General features: G+C 41.1%; 1 protein-coding gene across 1 annotated transcript; it reads left to right on the top strand.

The window, feature by feature from the left end:
- The first annotated feature begins 2,037 nt into the window (after positions 1-2,037).
- paqr7b (progestin and adipoQ receptor family member VII, b) lies at positions 2,038-8,677 on the top strand. The gene is made up of 2 exons (XM_033641626.2): positions 2,038-2,198; positions 5,269-8,677. The coding sequence occupies exon 2, from the start codon at positions 5,275-5,277 to the stop codon at positions 6,331-6,333; it is 1,059 nt and encodes a 352-aa protein (XP_033497517.1). The 5' UTR covers positions 2,038-2,198; positions 5,269-5,274; the 3' UTR covers positions 6,334-8,677.
- Positions 8,678-20,576: the final 11,899 nt, after the last annotated feature.

Below are 20,576 nucleotides of genomic sequence, written 5' to 3'. Positions count from 1 at the left end.
TCAAATTTCCTTTGCAGTATGTGGTTTCTATGATTGCATTCATCCAGAGGTATAATCTCTTTCTCCTCTGACCATTATTCTTATCTCCTTTTCTTCTGCCATTTTTTTTTACTATCTAACTATAAGCCAACTTTGTGAGATGATAACAGGTGTCAGAAGTGTGAGTTCAAGCAAACAAACAATCTCTATGGAAACTTGTTCCACTATGAAATCTCTTTCAACACAGTAAACGAGCTAATGTTTTTCCCCTAACTAATGAAAACTTTTAAGGGATTCTGTGCAACTGTGTAAATCCCTCAGCGAAGGAGAAATTAAGCCTTAAGTGTCATACTTAAGAAGTCCCAGGACTTTTACTTCCAATGGAGTAAGCTATGGTATTTCTACTATCATTCCTACTTGTACATCCAAGTGCAAAAATGGTCCAAAGTAAAACCTCCAGGAGTGGCATTATCATATCTAGAAAAGTCCGTATCTAAAGTAAACGCATCACAGAGGGGTTAGGTAATAATCTCCTGAGACTCTGTGTCTTCATATGAGGACACTACATTTTGGGTGTATTGGTCCTTCTGAGTGGCACGGTGGTGTGGTGGTTAGCACAGTCACCTCACAGCAAAAGGGTTTCTGATTTGATCCCGGTTGTGGGAGCCCTTCTGTGTGGAGTTTGCATGTTCTCCCCGTGTCAGCGTGGGTTTTCTCCGGGTACTCCAGCTTCCTCCCACAGTCCAAAGACATGCAGGTTAATTGGTGACTCTAAATTGTCCGTAGGTGTGAATGTGAATGTTTGTCTGTCTCTATGTGTCAGCCCTGCGATAGTCTGGCAACCTGTCCAGGGTGTACCCCACCTCTCACCCAGCTGGGATAGGCTCCAGCGACCCTAAAGAGGATAAGTGGTTAGAAAATCGATGGATGGATGGTCCTTCTAATTCAATCTGCTTAATTTAGGCCTCTTGTCCTCGTTCATGGACACTTTTTTGTGCCATCTAGTGGTGGTAAGACCACAATACACTAATCCATGTAAAAACAAGATGGCAACCATTTCTGCCAAGTCAGTCTGATCAGATTTAATGGTTGAAACTTGTTTATTTATGATTAATAAATGATTTTATTCTCCCCCGTACATGCAAGATTGTTAAAAGATTTGTTATTATTACTATTATAACGGCTGTAGTTTGTGTGCCACACCATTTTTAAACATGTTTTTATTGGTTTTTAACAACATATAAACTGCTATACAGCATTACAAAAGAAAAAGAAAGAAAAGTATACATATGCACAAGTGTACACATTCCTAAATACACATTAAACCTTCAAAGAAACAGACAGTTGCAGATGATGAAGGCCTTATCAGGGCCCATCCTATTGTGACAGGCTACAAGATGTAAAAATATTTCTTTTTAAAATTAACAAGTGAATATGACTTATTCACATGGGGTTATCAATAAAGTGAGGGTTTAGAGTCTAGCTTTTATATATTCCGATATGCCACACAAATGTGAACAATTTTATCAACAGTAACAAGCTAAGACTGATAAAAGAACTCCTTTAAAGACATTTGGAATTCATCATCAGCTCGTTTAAGGAATTCAGACTTTAATATTGTCTCTCTTAGGACATTGGGACTTTTAATCATTGACAAAGTTTGGTATTTTACACTTATCAGGTCCTACTAATCCAAAATAGCTAGGAGAAATTGAAAATGCACACCAAACAAAAGTCTCAGGAGGATAATAGCTACATGTTGACCCTCATGAGTTGAAAATAAGGTTATCACTAATATCAATATTAATATAACATGTCTTCTACAAAGGTATACCAGTCTGGTAAATGTGAGGTCAGCTATGAAACACCCAAAGGCTCCTTATCTGTTAGAAATGCCTCACTGGAGTGCCATACATTCATTGGCAGTGGAAGAATTTCAGTGTGGGCGGGCTCATCAGCGAGACGACAGCTGTGATTGGTCAGACAATGTGCGCGGCCGCAGGAAGGATCAGCACCTTGTTTTCTGATTGGCTGTAAGACCCGCTCGTCAAAGTGCCCTGTGTCCTCCCAGCAGCTATGAGAGCCGCCAGGCGCTGCTCCCGTCACGGTCATCCTTTCTCCGTTCACCCCTTCAAACAATGTTATCTCTATCCCGTGCGGCTCTAACGCGTTCATCCACCGCTAAACTCAAGGCTTTGGTTTGATCCTACCGTCTACAGGTATGTGCGTGTGATTTATCCTCATTCATTTCATCTCCATAATCCATGCCATTTTGTCGGTGTAACGTTCCGGGGGCATAGCGTGGTGCACATTCAGATGGCCAGTCATTTCTCATGAGCGTGCGGCGGTATTTCACAGGTTTGTGATGCACATGAGGAATAGAGGCAAGCCTCGAGGCTCGGAGGAATGCAAATCTATCTCGGACACTTGATCTCAAATTTACACAGAGATATCAGGTGCAGATTTGCTTGTGGGCAGTGCACTGCAACCGGGCCCACACAGGCCTGGGTGTTACACATATAATATGAAACATCCTCCCGTCTTATTGTCGAGCATTTTTCCTCAGCCATGAATATTTCAAAGGATTGCAATCCTTGCTGGAAACGGAGGGTGTGGACGTCGGATGGGGGGTTATGTTACGTAATCTCTTCCCATTCATCACTCCACGCCTTTTCCTCCTGAACCTCGGCCCGTGTTCATCCCACACAGCCTGATCTCTCTCTGTCTGTGCCCTCTGCCTTCCCAACATCTCTGGGAAGTGGTGTATAGGGAGCCAGAGAGATCAAATCAATGATATGTGTAGAATAACTGATTTTAACCCTGCTCCCACTATGTGTGCAGGGTGCTCATGTTATAGCCCCACAGACAAAATCAGTACAGTGTGCACAGTTCAGATCATTGCATTTGATTTGTAAGCAGCAAATCTTTATTTATTGCAATGCACATAAACCCAAATTATCAGGTCAGGTCATTTTCCAGTGTTTGCAACTCTTTGAATGGAAATGCTCTGTGATACCAGTACATGTATCATCTCTGGCTGTCCTAAACTGGATTCATTCATATCCTTTAATACATAGAATATCTGTTAATGCATATAATAGCATCACCCATTCTCTTTAATTAAAAAAAAAAAAACTGTCCTCAAATCCTACCCACGCCTCGTAAATATACACATTGTTGGAAATATTGACTGTGTGTCAAGTTCTACACTTTTTAGGAAGTGATTTCCCATTAACAATCACCGATACTGATAACTAAAAAAAAAAAAAAGGCCTCACTGGCAGAATTTACGACCAAAAGAGCAGCTGAGGTAAGAGCTTTATTGCATCTGAGGTCCTGTGGTGTGTAACGGTCCTCCAGGGTGATGCATCATGTCGTAGAGCAGCTAAAAGCTTGGGGACACATTTGGAGACACCGATCAGATGGTCAGCCACACCAGCAAAAATAGCAACACAACTACCGCCACCACAGATAATGTTCATGTAAAGGACGCACAATATCAGGAAACAATGCAATAAAGTTACTGAATACTATGACGATATTACCTATGATGAATGAACAGATATTAAAGTGTGCTCTGTTCTGCTTTTGTGCGTCTTTCAGTAGGCTGCTCTGCTAAAATACAACCAATAAAAATAAATAGATGAAATTATTTCGAACATTCTGTTAGTAGACAAACTGGACACTGAACTTAACACAAAAAGGCAGCAATATCGTTTTTATGGCTGCAAAGATTAGTCGACTCATTGATGACTAATCGACTATTAAAATAATCAGTAATCGGTCTGAGTCATTTTTCATAGAAAAGTACTATAAAAGTACCCCAAAATACTCTTATTGCAGCTCCTTACGTTCAAATATTGGCAGCTTTACACACTCTCCCATGACGGTGAACTAAAACCCTTTGGCGTGAGTACGAAACAAGACATTAGATGACATAATTTTGGGGTTTGGGAGAGACAGGCTGACATTTTTCAACATTTTAACACATTTTTCGATAAAATGATCAGTCGACCAGTCGCAGAAATAATCGACATATTAGTCGACAATGAAAATAATCGTTAGTCGCAGCCCTAATCGTTATTAATTTTCAAAAACCTTATACGAACTGGGAAGCAACTGTGTTCTCGTCCAGAATAAAGCACACAGATCATTGTCCCTTACAGGTCAGACATTTTAAAGATAATAAAATGCAAACAACAGTAATAGTATTAATAAATTCTACTAAAAAAATAAAGACCTTTCTCTGTTTTACGAAAAAGGTTCCCATATTGTTATATTCATGTCATGCTTTCATTGTTTGTACCTTGTATCAAACTCAAACACATAGTTCACATGGACGAGTTGAAATAATTGAGTCAGCTGCAGAGGGCCGCTACATTTACAACTCACCTGCAATAAGTTGCATTTTAAAGTGCAGTTTTTTACTGATAAACTTTCAGCTAACTCAATATCACTGTCTTTGCTTTGTGTTTACTGCACAATTTAACACTGCAAATGATGATTAAAAAAAGCAATATATTGTGAGGCCTTAATTCATATCTGACAATTTAAGTGGAATTTCTGATGTGAGATTAATCAACAAAACATCACTTATTCAAATGAAAACACTTAAAGCTGCACTAATCAATATTGTTAAGTGGACCAACATGACTGATGCGAATGGGGGTTACTGTCAGTGTCAAACACCACTGCACTTAATCTCTACAGAGCCTTTTAGTCTGCAGCTTATTGTTTAGGTTTTCTGACCCAAAAAGGAAGGACGTCATTGCAGCTTTAAGGAAAAATGTCATCAGCCTTTCCATCTGTTTGATCGGAGATTTTATGTACCCTTTTATTTAAGGTTATTTTTCATGATGAGTTAATCTGTTGATAACTTCTGGATCAATCGTTTGGTGTAGAAAATGTAGGAAAACAGTAAAAATGCCTGTTAACAGTGACGCTATGCAATACAGCTGTACAAAACAAATGATTTTCAAATTCCAGTTACATAAAAGGGGGAATTGGCAAAATCTGGAACCATACTATAGTAATGTTTTGGCTTGATGACTGAGTAAATGATTCACTGATTATATTTCTGTTCATTGACCAAACCTCTCTTACACTACTCTTTGGTTTGTGATAGTAGTATTGCAGTAACACACACACACACACACACACACAGAGTTCAATGCATGCACACACAGATGCACACAAACAGATCTGGAGACGACAGTAGCTCACAGCCAGACATATATTGACTAACTGACTGTTCGCTCCTTCTCTCCGCCCTCCCTCTCTGGCCTCCAGTTTACCATGGCGACGGTGGTGATGGAGCAGATTGGTCGCCTGTTTATCAACGCACAGCAGCTGCGTCAGATCCCTCAGCTGCTGGAGTCAGCCTTCCCCACGCTGCCTTGCACTGTGAAGATCTCCGACGTTCCCTGGGTGTTCCGCGAGCGCCACATCCTCACCGGCTACAGGCAGCCGGACCTAAGCTGGCGCTACTACTTTCTCACCCTCTTCCAAAGGCACAACGAGACCCTAAATGTGTGGACCCACCTGCTGGCTGCCCTCATCATCTTGGTGAAGTGGCAGGAGATCTCGGAGACGGTCGATTTTTTGCGAGACCCTCACGCTCAGCCCCTCTTCATTGTCCTCCTGGCAGCCTTCACCTACCTCTCCTTCAGCGCCCTCGCTCATCTCCTCTCTGCCAAGTCCGAGCTCTCCTACTACACCTTCTACTTCCTCGACTACGTGGGGGTCGCCGTCTACCAGTATGGCAGTGCCCTGGCACACTACTATTACGCCATAGAGAAGGAGTGGCACACCAGAGTGCAAGGGCTCTTTTTACCGGCCGCGGCGTTCCTAGCCTGGCTCACTTGCTTCGGCTGCTGCTACGGCAAATACGCAAGCCATGAGCTGCCAAAGTTCGCCATCAAGCTCTGCCAAGTGGTGCCCTCAGCCTTGGCTTACTGTTTAGACATAAGCCCTGTGGTTCACCGCATCTACAGCTGCTACCAGGAGGGCTGCTCCGACCCGATTGTGGCGTACCATTTCTACCACGTGGTCTTTTTCCTAATCAGCGCCTACTTCTTCTGCTGCCCTCACCCAGAGAGTTTGTTCCCTGGGAAGTGTGACTTCATTGGGCAGGGCCACCAGATCTTTCACATATTCGTGGTGGTGTGCACCCTGACGCAGATCGAGGCGCTGAAAACGGACTTCACAGAGCGCCGTCCCTTCTACGAGCGCCTTCACGGCGACCTCGCGCACGACGCTGTTGCGCTCTTCATCTTCACTGCCTGCTGCAGTGCTCTTACCGCTTTTTACGTGCGCAACCGTGTCCGTGCCTCTCTGCACGAGAAGGTTGAGTAAGAGTTGAAATGATTAAAAAAAAAAAAAAAGAGTCTAATTTATTTTACTCTGTAGTGACCATTCATTAAAATAGTTCAGAAGTTTATGTCAATGAAAGTTATCAGTTTGTGAAGTGACTTATGATTATTTCTTCTCTATGTGATCTGCCAAACAACAGTGAGCTAAAAAAAAGTGATTAAGGGTGTGTTTTTGTGACTTACTAGACGAAAAGGGAATCTTATCATTTGTCCGTAGCAGAACAAGAAGTACGTAAACACAAAAAGAAGAATGTGGTTTTACTTCACCGTTTCTGTCAAGGTGAGCAGAAAAATTAAGACTAGTTTCTTAAGATGCCTTTTACCAAATTGTATTTAAAATAATCCGACTGTGTCAATCAAATTGTAGCATTTCAAATCACACAAGCATTTATTTTTTACAATTTCCAATCCCGTAACACTTAATATATTACAGTCAGATACCAATTTAAATTGCTGGTCTTGATACACACGTCTGACTCTTATTTCCTTCTGATTCCGCCCCCCTCTTTAAGGGATCAAAGCAGGGATTTTTTTTTTTTTTTAAAAATTCATCAAGGCGCTCACACTGTGCCACACTAATGTTTGAACATATTCTGGGAAAATTGAGAACCCAATTTGAAAACCAAATATTGTACCTCTTATTTAAAAAAAAAAAAAAGAAGGAGATTTTCTTTCTTTGGGCGATAACATTCTGTTGAATTACGCTGAATATGAGGCTGGCACTCAGTATTGGTTAAGAGATGGATGGAAGATTACTGATGTCTCTTTGTTGTTGTGACAATGTTGATCTTTTTTATTCAAAGGGCTGGAACTTCAGCTTTTGCCTTTTCACATCCCATGATGTCAAAGCTTTTGCGCTCATTGTTTTCGTTGTCGGGTGATCAGATTTTGAGTCACAAAAGCCGCGTCTGAGTGGTGTTCTGCTTTTTGGTATGTTTTCTTTTTGTATGATGAATATGTACGTGCCTCTATGCATGTCTTTTGGTATATACTGTGGATATTAAGTGTGTGAATGTCTATGAAAGCTTAGCCTTGCACTTCTTTCTTACCCTGTAAATAAGCTGTATTCCTCTCGAAAGTCATTTGCATCCTATTTTGTCTCCACCTAATGGCACTCAGAACTGAATGCATCTTTTTCTGCGGTGGAATACTTCCTGTGTTGATGCAAATGTTCAGAGTGTGTTTTGTGTTCAGTGTCCTGCGGCCTATCAGACTTTAAATGGCTTCAAATACATCATTTTCATTCTGCTGCACTGTTACACTGAAGGGTTCCTGTGTTTCTTTTTTTCTCTTAGTTTGATGACTTTTGGTATAAAAAAAAAGATATCACACAGATACGGCTCACTGATAATGTTGCTTATATTTTTACCTCACAAAATCTTTAAATGTCAGAAATGATCTATATTCATTAGAGCACTCTGTTCATGATGGTGTTTAATGTGCCAATGAATCTGTTATTGCTTCAGTGATGGTACTACTGAGTGATGAATTCAAAGACAGAATGTCAGAAGCTGATTTAAATGATGTCTTGACCTGACTGCAAACATGTTACCAGTGAGATTTAACCCTAACGCCCCTAAATATGAACCTTTTTATCAGTTGACTTTGGCATTACTGACCCGGTCTCATCATGCACTGCCTGAAATCAACACTGTATATACTGTAGCTGACAACACTGGCTATGTTTACACGCACAGAGGTATCTGTTGTTAATGTGGTTATTCTGGTTTCTGCATAATCCTGAACAACCTGCAGAAACCTCTGCAAGACAACTCCCTTGTTGTGCACGGTTATTAATGCGTTGGCAACAAGATTGAGGCTGTAGTGCACAAGGCTAATTTTATACATGTAGTCATATACTTCATTGAAAGGCTTTGTTACAGGCTAATGATATCCAATTGGCAAATGAAGCCTGTAAATCTCTCACCAGCGCTGCCTATGACATGAGTTTATTGTCCAAAAAAATATTACTACTGGGATTATAATTTCTTTCCCATGTGTTATAGAGGACCTGGATTTGTTCAATCAGTAAGGGAGCAACTGGGAAGTGACAAATCTTTTTTGCTAGATAGATTGTTTGTCGCAACAAGGACACTCTGTCACAGTTGCACAACAAACATCTTAACTGGAATATGTGCAGCACTTTGAAGTGTATAAGTGAGTTTGTGTGTAAATGTAGCCTCTGATGCCACCCAAGATTTCCCTTTATCCCGTTATGAAAGCAGGGTGAGAGGGACCAGAATGTCTTCTGCCTCTGAATAAAAAAAAATGTGTGACTGACTGTACTAATATTCTGTTGTATTTAAGAAAATAAAGTGTTAAAGAAACTTTGAATTCTTCTTTTCATTTTCACAGGTCAGTTTTGTATGGAAGCATGGAGAGGCCAAAATAATTTGACTCTTGTTAGCAACTCAAAACCCAATTGTGCTGCTGGATCTTGAAGTTTGAGTGGAATGAATTCATAGCCTTGAAATATTGTACTCTGAAAATCATCTTTGAATTCCCCACTTTGAAATGAACACAAGTTTTAATGCTCTAAATTCAGTGGTATTCAGAACACCAAGACTACATGTGGTGTTTTCACAATTTGGTTGTTAGTGTGTTATGTGATTCAGACAGTTACAGCGTCTCTTTGTTTCCATAGATTACAACACATTAGAGATGCAGTGTGTGGGATTTAGTAGCATCTAGCGGTGAGGTTGCAGAATGAATCTTCTGTCATGTGCCAAGTGTGTAGGAGAGCCACGACAGCCGACACAAAAATGTGAATGGCCAGATTTGTCCATTTTGGGCTTCTGTAAAGCAGCATGGCAGACACAGTGGAAGAGGACCTGCTCTGTATGTAAATATAAATGGCTTATTCTAAGGTAATGCAAACACAATTTAGTTTCAGGCGACACCAATGCAACCAGATGAGATGGTGTATCATCTCTATGCAACAACTTTCTATACTTCTATTATGATTTCCAGTTTTTTGGGCGTATTTTGTGGCTGAATATAATTTATAGCTTCTTAAAATATAAATGAGGATAGTGCTAGTGAAATACTGGCTACAGCTGCATTTGAATCCGTGAAAAACAAACAAAAGGAGCATCAGATGAACTGTATTCATGATATATATGCCACAGTAATATAAGTAAGCAGCACCAATTAGTTAGTCAATGAGAATGTGTGTATGTGGGGGGCATAAGCACATACAGTGAGCAACAGCAGCACACATCGTTCTTTATATCTTCTTTATATTTAAACTCACTGTAGCTTCATTGTGATTGCATTTCACATTTGGTCATTTAGGTCTATGCAGCATTAGCAGCCTGGGTGAAACTGAAGGTTTATAAAGGCCCATTTTAAGTGCATGCTGTTGTAAATCTCACATTTTAAGTCTTATTTCCCAACACAAAAGATGCATGTTAAGATATGAGATGATGATTTATGTCTTAACTGGAGACTGCTGATCTGTTTGGCCTGTCTTTTTACCACGCAGATAATAAAACCGCTCTGAAAGCCAATATTTTTTTAACCCATACCCTCACCAGTCATCTTATACGGTCGCCAAAATGTACGACAGGCAGTTGGTTTTATTCTCAGACCCGACTACCAGCAGAGTAATGGCTTTGGACTACAGGTTATGAGGCGGTAAATGTAAATAATAGACAGTAAAGACAGGCTTACTCTACAATCTGCTCCTCAAAGACATGTCTCAGTTATATTTGTAGTCACTCTTAACACCAGCAGAGGGCAGCCTTGTTGTTCGGGAGGACTTGCAGTTTGGCAGCAAAGGATCAGCTACAGCATATTGAGAGGATTGGCTCAGCTCAGGTAAAACTGACTCTGGAGAGGTATTTTGAGGAAATAAGGTGTTCTATGAGGGCAAAAAATTGTGTGTATATATATTTGTCATTGTGGATTTGCAAGCGGAACTGCAGTGCTGTTAATTACAAGAGCCTCAGTCCCATAAGCATTTTGTAGAGACATCTTTGGTAAAGACGTCCGTCTAATGTTTACTGTTGAACATAAAGAAACAGTTTATCACATCCTGTAAATCTCTCTGTGAGTAAAATGGCTTCAGATGTCTGATAAGTTCAACAATATCCTTCATTGAGTAACGGTGGACAGCCAAATGTGGTGCATATGTTTCAAAGATTTATCACAGTTGGGATGAAAAAAGCTGTTGTGACACCGTTGGCCTTTTTTCTGCTCCAGGTTGATGAATGCACCATTGTGTTGGGCCCACTGTCCCACAGAGGGCCTCTCTCTTCTGTGCAGTATACATGAGTTAAATATAGATAAGCACACAGTTAATTTTGAGCAAAGAGCTACAAAGCATATCTAGGGAAGGTAAAGTTCTTCTGGACAGATGAGCCCAATAACTTTCATATTTCATCCCACAAACAAAAACAATGTTTACAAGGATGAATCTTTCCATTAGGGGGCACAAATGATCTGCATATCATCCCAAACTTACTGCACATTACTGATGTATCACAGCACTTTATAATGAACTCACAGGTCAATCAAGACAGTTCTTTTAAAATGCATTTTATTGAAAGTGATGCCCTGCTGTTGTAACGTATCAGAATATTCATTACAAGCCATCTGCAGCCTGGATTTCTAAACAACACTGTATGGCATTTCCTGTGTTGAATTAAACCCTCAGTGAAAATGGACAAAAGTTAATTATCATTGTAAACATTTGCTTAATAGACGAAGAATAATATTACATGATTAAATCCAATGCTATTCATGCAGATGTTCCTCTGGGAGCAGTACAGTAGTTGGTGCGGCATCTTGCTCGCGCTGCAGCCTCGTGGGTGGCACCTATTGTTTATGCATGCACATGTATCCATGCTCTATGTGTGGATGGGGTGGCTCGGGTGTTAATGCTTACTTTTTGTTTACACGTGTCTATTTTGTTCCTATTAGTCTAAATATACGGGAGTGTGTGGGTTTACATAGCACCGTGCCTTTTGTTGATATTTGTCAGGAGCTTTGCGTGTGATGATTGAGCTGGCTCGCACGCCACATTTATATAAGGTTAATGTCTCATCAAGCTTTGCCTTCTGCCTCTCTCATAACTGCACACAAACACATACATTTCCACCCTGAGTGAGTGGAAATTCATATGCCGCACTAATTAGAATATCTCTTAAGTACATTTTCCAGTGATGGAGAAGAATCATTGAAATTTAAGGCAGAAATGGGCTCCTGATGCACCTACCCTGGATGTGATTAATTCACAGTATTACACACTCAGACGGTGTTAAATCAAATGGCAGAGATAGTGATAATTGCCTTACAGCCTGCTTCCTGTCCTCTAACTATCAATTGCTTCCCCAGACTCCATCAATTTTCATACCCCTGTTCCTTGAGCAGCTCGCTGTCCCTCTCCTCTCAGCTTCACTTGCCTCCTCTCCCTCTGCCTCGGTTCCCCTCTATACGCGACTTGCGCTGCAAAGCTATTGCTCCTCTCCACTTCCCTTTTAAACGCTTCATTTGCTTTGTATGATTTGTATCAAGGTTGCAGAGGTAATATTGGGTGGCCTTGGTCTGCTATCGTGTTTTGTAATTAAAGGTTTGACTTGCTAGAGGGAACAGCTTTGTTCAGAGTTATTAAATCGCCTCCTCCTTTTTTGCCAGGTGACAGACAGCCAACTTCTTTTTTTCCATCTGTCTCTCTTTTTTTTGTTATTTGATGAACCTCTTCTGTGCTGCCAGGTATTTTGTTCCCACATCCTTTGTTATTGTGGCATTTTCATATGGTCTCTCGCTTTTGTTATTACGTGGAGAAAAGCTTTGAGAAAGTCACTGTGTTATGAAGGATATAATCATATGAGGAACTGAATGAAGCTTTATCTGACTGTAAATTAGAAATGAATCAAAATGGAAAATGCAATACCTGTCCTCCAGTCCCGGTAATGTACTCATAACTAATAACGGCACAGAGGCAGCGCGTGTGGAAGCAGACAAACAGCAGGACTGGAAGTATTTTTCCCGCTCATTATCTGCTTGATACAGTAGATTTAATTCTCATTACAGTTGAAATAATGGTCTATTTGAAGTATGGAAAGGGTATTGAAAGGACTTTGAAATGTTCATTGGTTCTTAAGGTCTAAAATGTTGTGGTACACTGAACAAAAGCTAGATAACATTAAGTGCTGCCTATACACCTGATTTACCTAATGTAATGCAGCGTTGTAAAAAATCTGTTATTGTTCTTGTGTAGACCTAAAGGGATAGTTATAGGAAATTTGCTTTCTTCCCAAATGTTTCATGAGCAGATTGATACCACTCTCATATCTTAAATATGTATCTTAGCTTTGCTTAGCTTAGCTATTAGATTGGACATGGAGTTAAAAACTTGCCCGGTTCTTTCCAAGGTAACAAACCTCTAAAATTGATTAACTCATTACATATCGTTTAAGTAATCAATACAAAAACCAAAGTGAGAATATAACAAGCTGTGGTTTTATAGGGGGCAGGAAATCACTGCTCGCAGCCAGTGGCAGTTCTAGCCTAAATGGCGCCCTGGGTGACACCCCCCTAAGGCACACTTACAGGTGAGCACACTAGACCGTGGCTCAGGCTGCATTTTCCTAATTGAACCGACCCGAGTCCGACGCAGTTTGTTACCTGACATAGTTATTGTTATGGACAGTGTGTAACACGCTGCTCGCACAGCAGCGCAGCACGGTACTGTACACACAGTCTATGGTAGTCTGGGGCCGTTTAGTGGCCGTTTTGGTAAGGAACCGGAACCAGGGCGAGAGAGACAGCATCCAGAATTCGATGGATGCGCCTTTCCGTCAAAATAAAAGCACCAAGCTAATAAAAATGCGGTGAAACTTTTTAATTCAAAGAATACAATTTACAAGAAAAGCCCCAAGCAATTAAGTAACCTTTTTCTTTTATTGTAAATCGATGGTGTGCCAGAATTTAAAGTTTTACTTTGGTGAACACTTTAACTTTGGTGAATGTGGTGAATTCCGGATCCGCTCTCTAGACCGGAACCAGAATCCAGACAAAATTCAGAGTGAATGGAAACCAGGCTCTTCCCCGTAAGTGAAGAGCCTGGTGAGGCGAGGCTAGTCTATGGAGCGGAGCCTGTGTTGCGTTCAGGCGTCGTCACGTAAATAACAAATTCCAGCACTTAAATAGGCCATAGCACAACACAGCAGCATGTCAAGTGGGCCGAACCCGCTCCTGCGGCCCCCCCGCCCCACACGTCGTGACAAAGTGCAGCCCTGGGCAAACGCCCATATCAGGATCCGCTATTGCTCCCAGCCAATAGTGCGGCACATAACCCACTTAGTTTTTTTTTTTAACACAGGTTTAAACAAATGAGATAAAACATGCGGTGCTTACAGGCAGATTTTGTTTTAACCTTTGGACAGAGCTAGGCTAGCTGTTTCCCCTGTTGCCAGTCTTTGTGCTAAGCTAAGCTAACCCTTGCTTCAGCTTCACATTAAACAGACAGATATGAGAGTGGTATCAAACTTCTCAAACTCTTAGCAAGAAAGTAAATAATGAGAGTATTTTTCAGGAAGTCAAGCTATTCTTTTTGATCCACACAAATACAGGAAGGGTCCTAGTGTCAGTGCAGTAGGGTGGCAGTAGCTCAGTCCATAGAGACTTGGGTTGGGAACCGGAGGGTTGCTGATTCAAGTCCCTGTCCGAACCAAGCATGGAGCATGGGCTGGTAGCTGGAGAGGTGCCAGTTTGCCCACTGGGCATTGCTGAAGCACCCTTGAGCAAAGCACCGAACCCCCAACTGCCTGGGGCACCTGCCTATGGGCAGCTCCCTCACCCTGACATCCCCCCACTTAATGCATGTATAGGTCCTGTTTGTGCATGTGTGTGTATTTTTAGTTGTATATGACAACAGAGTGAAAAAGTTGAATTTCCTCTCAGGGATTTACAAAGTATATGTTCTTCTAAAGCGGCACACAGCGCAGCTCAGCTGTCATGACTAGTTTTAGACCAACACAGTTGTCATTTTTATGGCCAGTGCCACACTGTGTAAGGAGCAAGTGTACCTGACCCTGTCCGTGCACCCATGGGCATGTAGGTCTTAAGATGAGGTGTGGTCAGGCTCATTGCTGGTGTATTGCTATTTTAAGGCAGCAGAAGCCACTTGTGTTTTTACCAACAAAAACCTGTTGTAAAGCAGTATTTTCCTGCTATTCAAAGGGTGCTTTGTTCAGATAGTAAGATGTACCAACATGTTTGGGTTCACAATGCAAGTACCTTCTGCCTGTTACACCCACAGGGACGTGCAGATGGGTTGCAGGTGGGTGAAATAATATATGATTAATGAGGAAAATATTAATTATGTTCTCTAAAATGTGAACAGAGCAGAGAGCAGAGTCGAGCTGCAGAGCTGCTGTCTGACTCTGCATGATGAGAGAGGCTTGTGTGTATTTGCACAACAGGAACGGCGTAACTTCATTGACTTTTTCAGAAGCTAAGAGTTAAGTTCTGTTTCCTGTGTCAAATTCATAACTGCAGTTTTTAGTTTTGCTGCGTAAATGTCCCACGATATTTGCTGCAGTCATAATACTGCTCTTACTGCACTCTCAGCAGAAAACGGCTCACTTCTCCAATTTGCCGAATCTACCATGTAAATAGCAATGCACCATCTGCAGACACACCTGGCTTTTAAAGGGAATGGAAGATGACACTCTGATTGGATGAATTCATGTTACGGCCAAAACATAAGAGCATAAAAGGCGTTGGACGCGCCCTAAATGCACTTGTGCAATGCACTTTAGACCATACTCTATAAAGTGTTTAAATAGGGCCTTCGAAACCGTCATGATTCCAGCTTTACAACTTTTTAAAAGATTTGCTCTTCTGAGAAAAGAAACCCAGCCTTTTGTGGTTTTTGGATGTATATACTCGTGTTCAAATTAGAAACACTTTACATGTTATATTCTGTGCTTGTCACTCAGCCTCTTCTGCTTTCTGCATTGTTTTGATTGCCATTGTTTTTCAGTCGCGTTTAGCAACTAAAACGGGTTCTGTACTTCACAGTGTTCTGTTTATTCTGGCATTCCCACAGCAGTGCTTCTCATCAGTCATCACTCAGTGTATTGTTAAGCAGAGGAAGACACTGCAGAAGACAGATAAAGTCTAAAAGAAACAGAAACATGAAATATAGATAAAAGGGTAGATGAAGCAGACTGTCGAGGCATGTAAAATGTGAGGCTCCGGCCAATCGATGGCTGCTTTTAGAATGTGATTGTTCTTAAGTAACACAGTGTGTCATTGGCTTTGTAAAAACCATTAACAAGGCACTGGCCCATTGTATAGTCTAATGTTAATGCTACTTATAAAGTATCATGAGAGAATCAGCATCATTTATAAATGTTACATTGTCCTTGCTGGCATTGATATATATTGTAGAGCTCACACAACAGCACTGTCAGAATATACTACAAATGTAATAGATTCAGTTTGGTCCAAAACAGACACTTCTTGCCTCCTCTTCATCTTTGCTGTAGCCTGGATGCTACTTGCTTCACCAATCAGCTGGCCCGTTGATCGGCCCTATTCATCATGAGCTCGTTGTGGAGATACTAGAGGCTGGTGGAGGTGAGGGGGAAGCACGTATGCCCTATCTGAAGGTCTCTCTCTCTTACCAAGGCCCGTAGCCGCTCAAGGATAATGAATTCCCTCCTCCTGCCCCTTAACCTCTCTGTATAGAGCAGGGTTACAGACTCCCAACACATTATACCCAGATAACCAGAAAGTGGGAAACTTTAAGAAGCCTGGACATTGTGTTTTTCTCACAGCAGGCGTCTGCTAGTGCAGCTTAGGGGGGTAGATAGACTTGTTTCGTGGGTGTTGTTTGAATGACCTTTTGCTCACTTCAAGTGGAGACATGACAGCCAGTACTCCATTCTTCTGCAGCACTGTTTCTTTACTATTACTTAAACCTTTCTTCGACATCTGATTTTGGCAATAGCAGCACAATATATATCAATACAATGCAACTTTTGCTCTGTCCCAATTCCATACCACACACTAAGTCTCAGGAGATTTTGAGTTTGATTTTTTCAATTTTTTAGATTATTTTTCCGGCCATTTTGCCTTTATTTAATAGGACAGTTGAAATGTGAGAGGTGGAGGGAGATAGGGGATGACACGCAGCAAAGGGCCATGGGCTGCAATCTTTGTACTTGGGATGCATGCCCTAACCGCTGACCTATTAAGCGTCCAAGACTTTGAATATGAAATGATGATGGAACTGATACAGTAATAATGACAAGCTGGGTATGAATCACTTAAACACAGTAAAAACAAGTAAAGCGCAACAGAAAAATGAGCCATTGAAATGGAAAGCAAGTCTGAAAAACTGTGTTTTTAAGAGAGACTTGAAAGAACAAATCTCCTCCGGCAGGTTGCTCTCGAGTCGTGAGGCCAAAACTCCAAAGGCTCAGTCTCCTCTGGTTTTTGACCTAGGAATTACTAACAGACGCCTGCAGAAAGATCTGCACTCAGGATCACAAGGTTTAGTAAGTCAGTGATATAACCCAAACATGCTTTAAAAGTAATCATTAAAAATTTAAACTCAGTTCTAAAACATGCAGGTAACCAGTGTAGAGATGCTAAAATAGGTGTTTTGTGGAAACTATTGGATTTTGTGAGTAGCCTTGCTGCAGTATATTGAACCAGCTGAAGTTTGGAGAGGCTGGAGAGTGAGACAGGAGCCTGAGCTCGATGTAATTAAAGTGTAGATGACAGTTTCTAGATTGCTAGCGTTTGTTCTTGCTGAACTTTTTTTTGTCTAGGATGGTAAAGGTACGACCTTCCCTTCTCTCTCCATGTGATTAGCCAGTTCTTGTTGCCTCTGCTGATTGGGTTGGTTAGGTTGAGGCAAGAGAAGTCACATTAGTCAGTGTTAAGCTCAGTTCAAACCAAAGATTTGCGATGAGACGAGTTGAAACAGGCAACTACTTGCAATAAACCATTCTGCTTTTCTAAAAACCTGCCGGTTCACACCATTGCAACCAGATGAGACAGTGTATCATCTCTATGCAACAACTCTCTGTACTTCTGTTCTGATTTCCAGCTTTTCAGGCTTATTCTGTGGCTGAATATAATTTGTAGCTCCTTACAGTATGAATGAGGACAGTGATAGTGAGATACTGGCTACAGTTGCATTCGTAGTAGTGATGAGATGGCGAAAAACATAAAAGCAGCATCAGATGGACTGTGTTCATAATGAATATGCCACAATAATATAAGTAAGCAGCACCAGTTAATCAGTGGATTAGAATGTGTGTGTTTGAGGCATAAGCACACACAGTGAGCAGCAGCAGTGACCTACCAACCCGACACCAGCACACCATGAGGATGGAAACAGACAGCTCGGCGGGGACGGAGCGCTTGCTGCAGCAAATGAACACGCTGCCTGCGTTATTTTGACCTGACCAGTGGACTTCACTACAAGCAGATTGGCTGTAGAGACAGGTGATGTGCTTTACATTCTAAAACCAGCCGCCGCTGGTGATTTGACCAGCTGCAGGTGACACCTTCAGTTTTACTCTGGTTGCTGCTTTGCTATTGGCTTTTGTTGACAAGACCTGCCCTACCCTGCCTCTGATGGATACATTGCACTTCTTGGCGCGTCTCTTACTTGTCTTGCCCGTAGACTGTATATTTACTGGATTTGCAGTGGACACTGGAGAAATAGACACAGTATTCAGTATTTGCAGTATTCAGAAGGAGGAGAGGAGAGAAAGAGTGACATACTGATGTCACGACATGTTCGTCTTCTACTGCCCCCAAAGAACAAAACATTTCATTTAGGCCTGTTATTTTCATTGTTTATATTACTGTCTTTTGTTTATTATGGTTTTATTGACTGAAAAATATATTGAAAAATATATTTTGGAATCTTGTTTTTGAATTACCGACAGAGCCAGAGAGCCGACTGAAAGAGGCCAAGACAGAGAAATGCATTCATTAGGTAGATGAGAAAGAAAGAGAAAGCAATAGGCTGACTGATGATGTCAAAAAAAAAAAGAATAAAGTTCAAATTTAAATCTGTTATAATAAACAGTTCAACAGAACATTTTTTGCCCGCATATTTGGTTGTCTGACATTTTTTCTTATCACTGAGATAACGCTGATTTGACATAAGGTAAAAAAAAAATTAAAAGTAGCCTTGCAAGGAGCTACTTTTGCAATTTTCTCGTAGCTTAGTTTGCTATATTTATCTGGGGATGGCTTCAATGTAGTGAAACTTCATTTTGATGTAGAGTAACTGGTAGCTTAGCGCACTGCATTTTCCAGGTAACTCACCCAACACTGTACATTTATGATGATGAGCAACAACAGATGACAGATAATTGGGCCGCAAGCTACTGTAGCTACGGATGCTTATCCTTCTAAGATGGCGCTGCAGCTCCAGAATGCTCCCAGATCCCCACTTCTTATCATCCTGTTTAGTGAGCTTTAGAGGTGCTGGTAGGTGGATTCTGTTACCACTTGAGAGAGACAGCTGTTTCCATCTTTTGCCAGTCTGTGTGCTAAGCTACTCTAACCGCCTGCTGGCTGTAGCTAGTATTGACAGACAGGTCGATTTTCTAACTCGGAGCAAGAAAGTGATTCAGTGTATTTCCCAAAATGTAAAACTATTCTTTTAAAGCTAATTGTGGATGACACTGAAGCAGCTCCAGGAGCACCTCGGAAAACAAAAACATTTTGATTTCTCGTTGCGAAGTTTTATTTTTGAAGTCACAGTTTGACTGACATACAAGTGTTGTATCATATCCTGTGAGTTCAAAACGGTTAAGTCAATGGGTTTCTTGCATCCTAACTAACAGTGCGCTACAATGATTCAGAGTCAGTATGTAATGGAACTGGGACAGAGGATTTGCATAAACTGTATAGCTGATTTAAACATTGAATAAATTATAGTAGGCTATTGACAGTTATGTGCTTGTCAAAATGTCAAGCCCCTGATCCTCTTACCCAATGTATCTTTTCCTTTATTCACATTGTGCCTCACAGAGGAGTCTTTATGTTCCAATTCCAAAACCCATCACCTGGTGAAGAGTCCCCTCCTCCTCCTCCTCTGCCACAGTATGAGTTTTCTCAAAAGACTCCAGATGGCTCGGGATCCTTTTGTTGAGGCCTATCTGTACGCTTCCCCTGCTCATCTCTGTTCCTTGATACACACTATTCAATTACCCATGCACCTGCAGCGCTGATTTCGATTTTCCGACGGATGTGTTTGAACAAGCTTTTCATGCTTGTTGCTACAGAAAGCCATTTTGAGTTTCCCGACAATCACTGGTCTTAATATCTTTACATTCTATTTTGGAAGTCAGCGTTGAAGGGTTGTTTCATGATGGCGCGGTCAAAAGAAACTTCCTTCTCTGAGTTAATGATGAAAGACAGGACAATGCCGTTACAGTAGATATATGGAGTTATCTATTTTCAGTTTTCAGTTGTAACTCCGAGTGTAATTCTTGGATTATGCAATTGGATGGGCTCAGTTATTGTTGTGACTTTTTCGGGGATTACTTCCACACTGAGGATTAGTACAGAAATTGTTAAATTGAATTTTTGGGGCGGTACAGAGACGATAAAGAGAAATGGTGCTATATGGTATATTGGCTCAGTGTTGCTGAATAGACTTTCTCTTCTTCAAAGAGCAGGAGACCTGAGAGCCGCTTGAAACTGGCAACTCTCTCTGATCCCTTTTCTACAGTCTAAACCAGCTTATTCAGCAACAGTTGAGCATCCGATGGGAGGCAGACTCTGTGTGAGAAGTTGTGCTCCAGATGTAGAGGAAAGGCTGTCACAGCAATATATAAAAAGTATGGGTAATTACGTGTATAGAGGCAATAATGGTTTCGAAATTCAAGATGATAAGAAGTGAAACTAATCACCAAACTGATTTTTTAAACTCTATAAACAGTGAGAGTAAAAATGCTCTAGGCGTACAACCAGAGGCAATATGAAATGATACCTCCTTTAAAAAGAGATCTCCCTGCTGTCAAATGTGCTCTGATGAAAGCCTAACACTGTAAACACATCAGCAGTCGTGTCATTCAATTAGATGTACATACATTCCGACAAAATCAAGAGATGAACTGATTCTTCAGCTTCTTATTTTTTAACCCCAAAATCTCCCCTCATTTTAGGGGAATAAACAGCCCTTATAAACCTTTTGTATGTTACCTGCCCACCACCAAGACAGGTAAAGTTAGAGTA

The sequence above is a fragment of the Epinephelus lanceolatus genome, chromosome 10, assembly GCF_041903045.1.
Source record: "Epinephelus lanceolatus isolate andai-2023 chromosome 10, ASM4190304v1, whole genome shotgun sequence".
Lineage (NCBI taxonomy): Eukaryota > Metazoa > Chordata > Actinopteri > Perciformes > Serranidae > Epinephelus > Epinephelus lanceolatus.
The sequence above is the reverse complement of the archived record's forward strand: the minus strand, read 5'-3'. Positions and strand labels throughout refer to the sequence as shown.

What these genes read in the sequence shown, in the direction of transcription:
- paqr7b (XM_033641626.2), top strand. Translation starts at nt 5,275, where the DNA reads ATGGCGACGGTGGTGATGGAGCAGATTGGTCGCCTGTTTATCAACGCA.